Source organism: Pipra filicauda, unplaced genomic scaffold (assembly GCF_003945595.2).
Source record: "Pipra filicauda isolate LSUMZ 115617 unplaced genomic scaffold, ASM394559v2 scaffold211_size2331000_pilon, whole genome shotgun sequence".
NCBI lineage: Eukaryota > Metazoa > Chordata > Aves > Passeriformes > Pipridae > Pipra > Pipra filicauda.
The window spans coordinates 67,623-79,981 of record NW_024104323.1 but is presented as its reverse complement, the minus strand read 5'-3'; the positions used below and the strand labels follow the sequence as shown (position 1 = coordinate 79,981).

General features: G+C 52.4%; 2 protein-coding genes across 3 annotated transcripts in view; one reads left to right on the top strand and one right to left on the bottom strand.

Moving 5' to 3' along the window:
* The first annotated feature begins 49 nt into the window (after positions 1-49).
* Positions 50-2,685, top strand: ABHD15 (abhydrolase domain containing 15). Its single transcript, XM_027744608.2, has 2 exons — positions 50-911; positions 2,066-2,685. The coding sequence occupies exons 1-2, from the start codon at positions 76-78 to the stop codon at positions 2,541-2,543; spliced, it is 1,314 nt and encodes a 437-aa protein (XP_027600409.1). The 5' UTR covers positions 50-75; the 3' UTR covers positions 2,544-2,685.
* TAOK1 (TAO kinase 1) overlaps positions 2,586-12,359 on the bottom strand; it is a 70,332-nt gene continuing 60,558 nt past the window's right edge. For both annotated transcript variants that reach the window (XM_027744466.2, XM_027744486.2), the window contains one exon: positions 2,586-11,721. In XM_027744466.2, coding sequence (XP_027600267.1) covers positions 11,260-11,721 — 462 coding nt within the window. In that variant the 3' untranslated portion in view covers positions 2,586-11,259. The remainder of the gene's footprint in view (positions 11,722-12,359) is intronic.

Sequence of the window (12,359 nt, the reverse complement as noted above, 5' to 3'; positions counted from 1 at the left end):
TTCTCAGCACGGCCCTGCCATCGCTCTGCGAACCCGCAGAGCACCGGGGCTGCCGGCCGGGGCTCTGCTGCCTCCATGCTGTCCCCAGAGGGTTTGGTGGCCGCAGCCACAGTGCTCGTGGTACTGGGCCTCCTGGCTTGGTGCCTTTGGGAAGGGAGGCTGGAGGTGCCTGGAGACTTGGCAGAGAAGGAGGAGGAGGAAGAGGAGGGGATCCCCTTCATGGCCGAGGAGGGCTCAGGGCGCTGCCGGCTGCTGTGCAAGCCCTCTGCTCTGGCCCAGCACCTGGTGCGGAGCTTGGGGCGGTCGGCGGCGCTGCGGGGGGGACGGTGGCCGTGGCCACGCTGGCCTCAGCTCCAGATGCTGCAGCAGCTCCTGCAGCCGCCTGAGCCGGAGCCAGTGGTGGCCAGGGAGCTCCTGCAGCTCTCTGATGCTGGGCTGGTGGCCCTGGACTGGCTGGTGGGACCCTGGGGGGCTGTGGGTGGCAGTGGGGGGGTCTCCAGCCCGGTGCTGCTACTAATCCCCAACGCTGCTGGGAAGGTGACGGGGGGGCTGTTGCAACTGGGGCTGCGGGCGCTGGAGCGGGGCTTCATCCCCGTCATCTTCAACCGCCGGGGCCACAACGGCTGCCCCCTCACCACCCCCCGGCTCCAGCCCTTTGGAGACCCCGGGGACCTGCGGGAGGCCGTGACCTACCTGCGGTGCCGGCACCCCACTGCCTCGCTGCTGGCTGTCAGCGAGGGCTCAGGCTCGGGGCTGCTGCTCGCCTACCTGGGGGAGAGTGGCTCCTCCAGCCGCCTGGCTGCCGCCGCCTGCCTCTCCCCCATCTTCCGTGGCCGGGACTGGTTTGAGGCTGCGATGCCCTGGCTCTACGAGTGGCCGCTGCTCCTCCACCTCAAGCAGGGATTAAGCAGGTCAGTGAGGTCCCTTGGGCTTGGGAAGGTGGAGGGGGGTATCCCGGGAACCCCTCATTTATCTTTGGGGGTGTGCGTGCAGTTCAGCACCCAGAGCCCCAGCGCCGGGGCAGAGGTGCTGAGGGCAGCAAAACGTGCTGGTTAATGAACACCAGCCTGGAACCAGCTGCCATGGGGCCAACCGGGCCACCACGTGTGTTCCCAGCCCTTCTGAGGCTGAGGCAGCATCTCAGCGTCCCTGGGCTGGGAAATCTGTCACCGCTGTGGGGGGTGGTGAAGCCCCTGTGTGGTGCTGGACCCCGAGGGGGTGAGTGGGGCTGGCCACTCTCCCTGCACTGTCGCTTCTCCCCAGCAACTGACACCGCCTTATTGGCCCTGCAGGGCTTTGGGAGGGACCGTGATGTCAACCCACAGCTGGATAGGGGGCTGTGACTGCTGCCCTCCCTTCCTAAGGCATCTAGGTCCCCTGTTGCCCAACACAGCCAGGCTGGAGCAGCCCAAGGACGGGAGACACACCACCCTGGGCCAAGGCCTTGAGCAAGTGGCATCTCCCTGGGCGGTGCTGAGACCTTTGTGGGGGCAACGGGGCCCTGCTGATGGGCAAATGGGAGCCAAAAAAAATGCAGGTAAACCCTGAAATGTTGGGGCAAACAGGTGGCAAGTCAAGCTGTAGCAAGGCTCAGATGGGTGAAGAAGGCACAGTGTTTACTGCGGGGATGGAGGATTGGGGGGTGGGCAGTAGGGTGTCTGCCCCCCCTCCCCATTTCCCAATACCCATTGCAAATGCTGCTGTCACGGCAACGGAGCAGAGTGCTGGCTGTCTCCCGTTGCCATGGCACCCGGGCTGCGCTGTGGGGACCCTCCAGCATCCTCGGCAAGGTGCCGGAATGGGAACCCCAAACCACCTCTGGGGTAGGGGGTGGTGGGGCGTGCTTGAGATCACCCCCAGTTCCTATGTGCAGGGCCGCGGCTGGCACACAGCCCATGGCAGCACCCCCGCAGCTCCCAGCCCCCGGGTGCATCCCTGGGGCCCTCAGCAGTGTCAGCCAGCCCCTGCGGCATTCCCGTGTCCCCCCAGCCCACGGCAACATCCCCGCAGTCCCCCACGGCATCCCCTCAGCCCCCAGCCCACTGCGGCCACCCCGTCCCCGCAGGTACGCGGGGTCCCTGGCCGAAGCGGTGGACATGGACAGGCTGCTGGGCAGCCGCTCGCTGCGGGAGCTGGAGGAATCCCTCTTCTGCCGGACCCGGAGCCGCCCCACGAGCTGGGAGGTCTACTGGGAACGCAACGAGCCCCTGCGCGACGCGGACGAGGCGGCCGTGCCGGTGCTGTGCCTGTGCAGCGCCGACGACCCCGTGCGCGGCCCGCCGGCCCGCAGCCTGCCCATGGAGCTCTTCCGCAGCAGCCCCTACTTCTTCCTGCTGCTGACCCCGCGCGGGGGGCACTGCGGCTTCCCCCGCCGGGCACCGGGGCGCTGCTGGGGCCACGAGGCCGTGCTGGAGTATTTCAGGGCCATGGCCGAGTTCCTCCGGACGGAGGAGCGCAGGAAGGGGCAGCCGCGGCTCCGCAGGTGGGGGGGCCCCGCCGTCGAGCCCCCCGTGTTCACCTGGCAGAGGTCCTACACGCGGTAGTCCCCCTTCCCGGGGGGCTCAGAAAGGCAGGCAGACACTCCGTGTACTAAAATTACTTTATTACAGTTGATTTTTTTTTTTTAACATTTCCTTTGCTATGATACAAAGGATACTTACAAACAAAATATTACATATGACCTTATTTTTTTTTTCTCTTCTCTTATTTTCTGACAACTTGGTAACAGCTTTAAATGCACAATCTATACAATTAATACAGGTTATATATGAGCTATAATGTATGTTGAACCAGAAGAATACCAGAATACTGACAATATACTGTACATTAAGCCTTACCAGTTAGTGCTCGTGGCATTTTCTACAAGAAGGAAAACGCACACCTGTAGATTCACTCATACCAGCTGGTGCTACCAGACACGGAAGCAGGAAGTTTTAATTCCCCTGGTTAAATCCTTCGTGGCCCATCACCGTGGTGCTGGGCATGGAAACCTCAGACCAGTGTTCATAGTAAAACAGCAGATATGTGTGTGTTTTTTCTAACTAATGCTCTGTGGCACAGCACGGCGGGGCCGGGCGCCTTCCCCCGGCATGGCCTTGGCCATACCTGGATGATGCCCCAGAGCAGACGGCCACGGCGCTGGGGCCGGGCGCTGGGCGAGCTCTTGTCGGGGAGCTGGACCTCCTTAGGGAGGGGAGAGGGAGAGGAGGAGGAGAGGAAAAGCAGCAACAGCTTTGCTGTCATCAGCAGGCAGCTCTTGGGTTTGTGCACATGGACAGGCGGGTGCCGAGGGGGGAAGAGCAAGCCCAAGGCACGGCGCTCCCCGGCACGGCTCCGAGCCCGGCAAACCCTCCGTGGGGTCGGGCAGGAGCTGCCCTGTGGTCACCTCCTTGCCAGGAAAGGTTTGCTTTTGTTTTGCAGCCAAAGCCAGAGGTGTGTGGCTACAGGTGTGCACTTCCCCTCCTCCTGCCGGGGTCTACAATGCACTGATAAGGTTACATTTTTGTGGTTTTTATTTTATTTTTTTTTTCTTTTTAAAGCAATCAGCAAGTGAAGCTTTTTTTTTTTTTTAGTTGACTGGCAAAAAGACCTGGCATTTGCACAAAAGCTGCAAATGGAAAAGAGCCATCCCCTCCTCCCACCCGCTGCATCCTAGCCCAGAAAAATCCCAAACTGTTGGCGGAAGAAAGGAAAAAAAAAAAAACACAACAGGGGTGGAGGAGAGGAAAGGGAGGGGGGAACAGGTCGGAAAATACCAGGTTAGAGTTAACATTTCATTGACTTCACACAATGCTTGTGCAAAAAGAAACAACTCCCCCCCAAACAAACAAAAAACCCAAACCCAGAAACATGCTGGAAATAATGAAAACAAATGGAAAGTAATATATAAAATTAAAAATATAAATAGGATGTCTGGCTGACTGGTAGAAGAATAGGTCATTTAGGTTACAAAAAGGAATATACATTCAAGAGGCTCTGAACCCAGTGGGGTAACTGATGTTAAACTTGTGTTAATAGTTAGGCTAGAATTCTCAAGTTTGTCTTTAAAATCTTCACAATACAAGCAAGCTATTTTTAAAAAATATACACTATACACACCTCACACAGCTTCTCCTATCCGTATTACACACGTTACGCTACCCTCCCATCCACTACACCGAGGGGGGGTCCCATGGCCGAGGGGCACAGGGTGGTCCCCCCATCCCATCCTGCCGGCCCCGCGGTGGCGGTGGGGCAGCAATGGCTGTGGGGCCGGGCAGGTCCTTGGCCCCTCCACATCTTTACCACAACCTTCTCAAGCATTTACAAGTCACCAAAGGGCTGTAGACTTTTTATGTTATACACACTTCACTTTGTAACGTTAATTATTTACAATCAGGGCTGCCCCCCCATCTTTTAGCTGTTTCTAGGCAGGTAAAAAAAAATGATCCTGTTCCAAGCAAGCAGGGGGAAGAGCTGTGGGGGGTTAGGAGGGAAGAAAAGCTGAAGAAAGGAAGCGGGTGGTTTGCTTGCCAGAAGCCAAACCCGTACGTGCACGTCTGCCTCTCCTTCTCTGATCCTTGAATCCTTACAAGCTCCTGTCCCCTACAACCTCCAGGACAACCAGACCCAGAGAGCACGGCCTCACTGGCGCTCAAACTCCTCTGCTCGCAGCTTCCTGGGATGTTCAGCATAGCTTTTCTCAACTCACAGGTTTGCCTCTGCTACCTGACACAGAGCACAGGTCCTGACCATTCCTAGGAGCCCACCCCTCACTCAGCAGCAGCTCTTGCAGTGCAAGCCAACTGCAGCAGGGCAGGGACATCGGGACCCCCACAAGCCACCGCGCTGCACCCCCGAACTTGCCCTTGGTGGCTGCCACCGACCACAGATGGGCTCTGACAGAGCTGTGCAGAGGCAGCGGCCACTGACTTCAGCTCATCAACAACCCTGCACTGATTTCTGCACTCTGCTGAGCTCAGAGTTGCCATAGAAATGTGTGATACTGGCACTAAAAGCAGGCAACGATCTCAAATTAAAGTCTTTTTTTGTTTTGTTTTTTTCCTCCAGTAGACTTAGATGAACTCGGTTTAAAGACAAAAGCAGTTGGAAGGGGAAAACAGATCATTTCTAGAGAGATTGAAAAATATAGTCAACAAGCCGGTATTAAACTGCAGCAAAGAACCTGAACTCGGTTCCTATTGAGTTCAGCTCCAGAGCAAGCTCCAAGCCACCGCTCTGTCCCTCGCACTGCCCTCCGTACGGCACACGACGCCCAAGGGAAGGAGATTCCACACAGCCAACACGGAAAACCCGGCCGAAGGCTGGAAGCCGAAAGCCCTGGCTGTTGGCCTCCCCAGCTCGAAATATTTAAGCACAAATTCCTTACAGCATCACTGGACAAGTCTCGGGGATTAGGTGCATGCTGAACTACGACTGGCAATTACAGTAGCTTTCTGCTAGCTGGCACATACTGTATCTATAAATTTTAGTACAAAAACTTAAAAAATACAGAAACTAGGTCAATTTGTTAACTACATATTTACAGATAATTACAATTCTTTTCACTGACAATAATTAAACTAATTGTCAGTGAAAATTCAAACTGTGCATGTTCTGAGGTACCCGTACTCAAGGGTGGGGAGCGGGGCAGGGGCCGGAGGGGCGAGGTGGGGGGAAGATCCCCCTGGGTTTGTTCACATCCGTGGGGGCAACGCTCAGCCCTCCTGGTTACTGGTTCCTGGACTCAGTGTGTCTACTCAGAGAAAGCAAGGAGAGCAGGAGCTGACGTTGGGGTCTGTTTTCCCTAGGACATGGCTTTAGGATGTTTTGAGGATGCCAGGCAGGTGCAGAGCCAATGGTCACGTACCAAACTGCCTTCCTCCCCCCGGGGAGCCTTTAGGTGAAGTGCAAGTATCAAGACCCACAGCTTGGTGGTTAAGGTGCTTGTTTGCCGGCAAATCTGATTTACTAAGTCCCTCTCTAGCTGACAAAAGGCTCTCCTTCCCCCGAAGAAGGGGGTAGGGATGCAGCAGACAGCATCATCACAGCTCAGCTGGCTGAACTGTGTTGTGCAACAGGAACCCAGGTTATCTGCCACCATCACTCCCCGGTGGGGTGATGTTTACTAGAACCACTAGATCTATCAGATTTTTTTATTTTCTGGCTGTAAACAATGATCCACAACCCTCCAAGGCGCCTTGCACGTATTTCTCAACAGACTCCGGACTCCAGCTCAATCGACTCGTAAAAGTGCAAACTGAAACAAACACAGCAGAGGGACAGCAACCGGCATCCCTGTCGGGGCATCCAGCGCTCCTCCATCCTTGGCACGTGGCTCTGGGCTCGCTGCCGGCCAGCACAGGGGTGGGAACATCCCACAGGCAGGAGCACAGCTAAAGACAACACTACTTCTTGGAAAAGCGTAAGGTTGGCCCAACCAAACCCGAGCCTCTCCTAAAAAACTCGCAGGAGACCTTCCAGAAGGGACAGAGGGGAAAATTGCTCCAAATTTTCTGGTAGCACAAAGAGAGCCCGGGGTTGGCATGTTGCTGAGCTGGCAGGGCATCCCTGGGGGTAAATATGTGGCCTGACACCTGCAAGAACCATCTATCCTGCAAACTGCCAGATGCCTCCCTAAGATGGGGTCTGCAGAGGACAAAGGAGAGGGTCAGAAGGGTCTTCACAGCTTGAGGAGCTGGTGGTGTCCAGCATGGCACTCACCCCTCTACTATAAGAAAGACCAGAGCCAAGATTTACTAGAACTGCAGAGCAAGCACCCAGGAGAGGAACAAGGCCATCCACTGCTGGCTGGACTCAAGTGACAAAGCACGCAGGCCTAAGCAGAATAAAGAATGGACCAAGAGCATCTGTGTGTCTATATATGCGTGTACATATTGTACACACAGATGTATTTTAAATCTTCCAATTTAGCTTCTCTTTTGCCCCTCCCCATAACCAAACAACCTCTAAGTATCAGACACAGGCAAAGGTAGACGGTGTTCAGAGCTGGCGGCGGCTCGAACTCAGGAATGCCAAAAGCCAGTGCCGGTGCAGTGTGCCAAGACCGTGCCGGGCTTGTGATCTTTCATGGCGAGACGCAGCTGGGGACTCTGAGCTCAGCCTGCTGAGCACTTCACCGGCCCACTCGCCGCCTCCCCAGCAGATCCGTACAGTGCCTCCACTGCTTGCCTATCGCTAAACCCTCTTGTTTTTTTCTCTGCTGCCTTCTGACTTTCTGGTACCCTCTGGGAGCTCCCTCCTCTCCTTCACAGCACACCCGCAGCAGCCACCTACCCTCCCGCGCCCCAGAAAAAAGCAAGCTGCAATTAGCAGGGCTGTATCTCAGCGAGGGTGTTCGGCTGTGCTTAGCCCCAGCACGGCCTCTGCACATGTCGGTGCCCTCGCCCTGAGAGCCCTGCTGAGGGGTTGCTTTTGCTCACGAACAGGAGCGCTAAGGAACAGCAGAACTGAAGTGCCCTGACAGAAATGCACAGCATGAGGTGTGTGTGCACCTATACCCACACACACGTACGTACAGAGTATATAAATATATACAAATGAGATACCATATATATATCCAGAGAGATGTGCGTATTCAACAGAGTAATGGTAGACAGTGGTACGATAGGATTTATTGCCTCTCAAGAAATGGCACGTAAGCAGGGTCGAGGGGTGGGGAGCCTGGATGCGAGGGGCCCTGGGGGGGTTAAAACAACACAGCATCACCCCGGGATCGCCCAGGCTGCACCCCCGTGCAGGTCACAGCGAGTGTGCAACGCACGTTCTTCCGGCGTGGGAGGGTTGGGTGGGACACAGAGCGATGCCAGCCTGGCCCCAAGCCAGGCAAGGAATGGCTGCAGGGAATTTTTCTGTGGAAAGTTTGGTATCACACCACATTTAGTTCTTCAACCTCTTTGAAGCGCACAGGCTTGGAGGGAATGCAGGTGAAACAGGGCTGTGGCCTCCATTTCAGTGCTGCATCCGAGGAAGAAAGCTGGTAACGTTCAACATGGAAGGGAGAGGTGGCTGCTGGCTCCCTGGGACCATGGAGAACAAGGAAAAATGTGGTCCCTTTCACTGATTTTAAATAAAATCAAAGAAAATTCGAATCAGAAAAGAGGTAAAAATGCTGGCTGCTCTGTTTTTTCCATCTCTGGGCTAAACTACACCAGAACCTTAGATCTTTGCAAAGGGGAGAGAAAAATAACCACAGGAAAGAGATTTCAGGGGTCAAGCTGGTGATTTGAAAATACTGCAATAAAGTTTGCAAAGTAGTCCACACAGAAGAGTTTCCCCAGTGTTAAATACAAACATAAAAGATGCAAGAGAACATCTTTGCTGAGGTACTGGAGTAGCTTCCACAATTTACAGATTACAGTAATTTTAAAACCAAAGTTAGGGCATGACTGCAACAAGTATAATATGGAGTAATTGGTCTTACTTTTAAAAATAGAGTTTGCAAACTGATTCAGAGTGTTTGCATTTCTCTAGTGCACAGTTGTTCATGTATCTCAGAAATAAGCCCAAGATACACTAAAATTCTCAACACCAAGGGCCTCCTCAAATACCTTCAAGGCACAGCCTGACCCTGAGTCCCTCTGGCTACAGCTACGTAATGGGGTGTTTTCTCTTGAGATCAGGTTTTTTTTTTTTGACAGCTTTTCTTCCCCCACGTACACACAGGGACACACACATTTAGACCAGTTGATCTGAATCAGTTTTTGCAAACTATTTTAATTAAAATCTTAACTTGTTGGAATAGTCCAGGTCTGCACATGATATACATGTAAAAATGGTTACTACACATTTCTTTTTGAATACAAAAAAGCCAATATGGGATAGCCATCATTTGGATTCAGCATTCAGTCATGCTTGACATTACACAAAGAGACGGGTTGAGAGAATTCTGTTAAGTAGCTCAATTTAAGCCAGAGACTTTGACCAAATTCAAACCATAACAGAAGCAAGAATGAACCCACTGAACTTGCAGGTATAGCCTGTCCCCGCTGTTGCTGCTGCTGTTTGGGATAAAGGAGCTGAACTCAAAATGCTGTGTTAGCACCATGCTCTGGGCACACCCTCCACACTCACACAGTGAACCCCAAAACAGTTTTGGCCTTTCATTTCGGTTCTGTCTGTCTTTCTAACACCAGGAAAACACAGGTACCTTTCCTAAATCAGTTTTGCTGCATTTCAACAACACTGCAATGCAAAAGAATGACCCCAAAACATCCAATTCCACATAAAAACATAGCAGAGGAAAGGACAGGACAATTCACAGCCACCACTTGCCCTAGGGGGTGACCAGAGGGTACCTCCATGGAACTCCTGCCTCATCCCAGGCTTCCATCGACTGTTAATACTACAGAGTTCCTTACCAAGGGGCTGCTCAAACATCTTGGTAGAGTTTCCATCTTCAGTTAGAGTGATATGCTACGTCAAGATGCTAGAAATCCCAGCTGGATTCACCGGACGCTGGCAGAGAGTTAAGGATTGGGAGTGGATGGTAACTCAGCTAACGAAAGAACGTCGCCCTGTCGAGCACTGAACAGCAGCGAGACACCGGAGTATTTACTATATAAATATGTCACATGGACAAACACATTCGGAAAACCTCGCTTTTGAGCCCTATAAACATATTAAAGGCAAATCCTAGAGTTAGCAGCTAGTGTTTTCTTCAAGATGATTAGTGTGCAAGGAAAAACATTTGCAGAGAACCCTGGCTGGTCAGTCCCCAAGACGGAAATCTTTGCCCCAAGCCAAATTTCATCTACCTGCTCTTCCCACAGTCCTATCTGACCCAGACTGCCCTGGCACTGGCACGAGAGCATGGGGGCATCTCTGGTTCCCAGCACGAAGGGATGACACGATGTCACAAAGTCATTCAGTTATGAGACTCCCTGACCCCTTATCACTGTATGGATTTCACAACCTCCTTTGCTTCCTTTCAGTAGTACAGCAGCTCCAACAAGCCCTCTGGAAGTAGTGCCTTCTCACACGGTGTGATACGCTGCCAAAATATCACAGCATCTCAAGGGACTGTAAAAGTTGTGAAGTATTGCAGCAATGAAAATAATAAAAAGGAGCCTCACATGCAGCAAGATCTACAGTGGTGATGTGGGTTAGTCATCAGCTGGGAAAGAGTCATTGGCTCAGCTCCTCCTGGTACGCCGTGGCAACTAAACATTTCAACAGTTGGCTACACACCACATGTAAACAGGAAATTGCAACAAGCCAAAAAGGTAATAAATTGGTGGATGTAGTGTAATAATGAAAAACCCGATCAATGGCATTTTGTGACTATGGCATCCTTCAGAATACCTCTGGCATTTGAGACTGATTGGCTGAAAGTCTAAACATTTCTGAATGGAGCAAAAAGGACTATGCTGGGCTCCAAGAATTATTCTGATGCTTAGCTAAAATGAGATGTCACAGTATTAGCTGTACAAGTGCATTACTTACGCTCCTCTGCCCAACCTCATCTGAGCTACCAGCAGCACAGTCAGGGAGTGCCAAAGCAGATTTACAGTTTCAAACATTCCTAGCCTGTTCCCTCCAGACAGGTTTACCTACAGAGTTCTCGGGAAGCTGACCAGTGCCTTCTGAGAGAACATCACTTCTTTCATGACACCGAGCGGGCACTTGGGTAGAAGGGCCCTGATGAGCCCTGATGTCTCTTGGCCTCTCTTCTCACCCTTCTTCCTCATCTACAATTCTTTAAAAATGCCTCTTGGCAGAGGCAATACCCTAGAAATTTATCCAATTCAATGACAAATAAAAATGGAACAGAAGATCCAGCTGTTCCTCCCCTGGATGTTGGTTTAAAGGCAGCTCGCCTGGTTTTTGCAGGGTGGCAGTTCGAAATTTATGGACATGGGAGGAGGTCTCCATTCTCCCTCAGACTTCCTACATGGATGGCATGATGAGGGCAGTCTGAGGCCCTTCTGTCCTGTCAGTGTGACGACCACCAGCCAACTCTTCTGACTAATTGCATATATTTCTCAGATGCCCTCCCAAGACCCCTCCAAAAAGTAAAAAAAAAACAACAACAAAACAAAAAAACCAAAAACCACCCCCCCAAACCCTGCAGCCAAATACTATGACATCCCAGTTAGTAAACACAAAACGTAATGCTTTACAAAATGAATACAATATTCCATGTGCACCCAGCTTCCACACGTCAGCACCGCACTGAGGAGGCTGCTGGGCTGGTGTCTGTAGGCAGTTTCTGTTGGCAGACAGCTCCAGTGGAATTGCCACCCTCAGTTATTGTTTAAGTTATGTATAAGACATGTGTGAACCATTGGATATTTGTGAAGTAACACTTGTGCTCCTGCTCATGCCCTGCTCCGTCCGTCCCCCAGAAGCTGTCCGCCTCAGAGCCTGGGGGCTGTTGCGGACCCCTATAGCACTACTTCGAGGTACCCCCTGCATGGGCCCCGAGGGGTGACCCCATGGCTGGGGTCCACCTTGCATTGGATGGCCCCAAGCTTGTGGTGGGCCACCCATGGGATGACCCCAGTGAGGTCCTGCACCCCCAGTAGGATTGTGGGACCAGCCAGAAGCTCCCGGGTAGCTGTGGCTGAACGCCTCGGGGGAGAGATTAGAAAGAACCATATTACTAAAACCTAGCCTCATGCTTTCTGAGTCAAAGGCTTCGATCTCGCGAGCTTGACGCTCCAGCAGGCTTCGTATCCGCTCAGTACGCTCGTTCTGCAATGCCAGCATCTCCTCCTCAATCTAGGAAGGAAAAAAAGAGACAGTCTGTAGCAGCAGGACAGGCACAGCCTCTGGAGGACCTGTAACAGCTACTGAGGGACCTTCTCCCTGTGTTTGTCATTGAGACTGGCTCTAGATCAGATGTCCATGGGCATGCGACCCGTTCTGAACACAAAAGGGTTCAGTCCCACAGACCTGCACAGCCCAAAGCATCTTGAACACCAGTTGGAGGGTGTTGGTCTCCATTCCCTGGTGAATATACAAGTTTTAGGGAGGTGAATACAAAGTTTGCACTCATACCAACAGCTTGACATAGATTCATCTTTTAAGATACAGCAAAGTCTACAGCTTCCATAAAAGCCTACTGGGAAAGCACCTTCAGGTGCAGCCAAACACTTGCCAATGCCCTAATGTGACCTTCACCATTTGTAGCTGAATCTGATGATGATGACTACTGTTTTCTCCAGGATTAAATGCACAAGCCCACGTTCAGCTTCCTCTCTCATGTTCACTGGCCAGATTTTCTTAGCTCATGTATTTATCACCTCCTATCCACCCCTTTCCTAATTTGGTTTCTCATATTTCACTACCCTGGTACTTTCTCCAGGGTGTGTGGCTGAAGGACGTAGGCAGTGCTGTTTGAGTTGTGTGGCAGGTTA

Excerpts from the sequence above, each read along its gene's own strand:
- ABHD15 (XM_027744608.2), top strand. The coding sequence starts at position 76 with ATGCTGTCCCCAGAGGGTTTGGTGGCCGCAGCCACAGTGCTCGTGGTA. Across the intron at positions 912-2,065 it reads CTCAAGCAGGGATTAAGCAG|GTACGCGGGGTCCCTGGCCG; the intron begins GTCAGTGAGGTC and ends CCGTCCCCGCAG.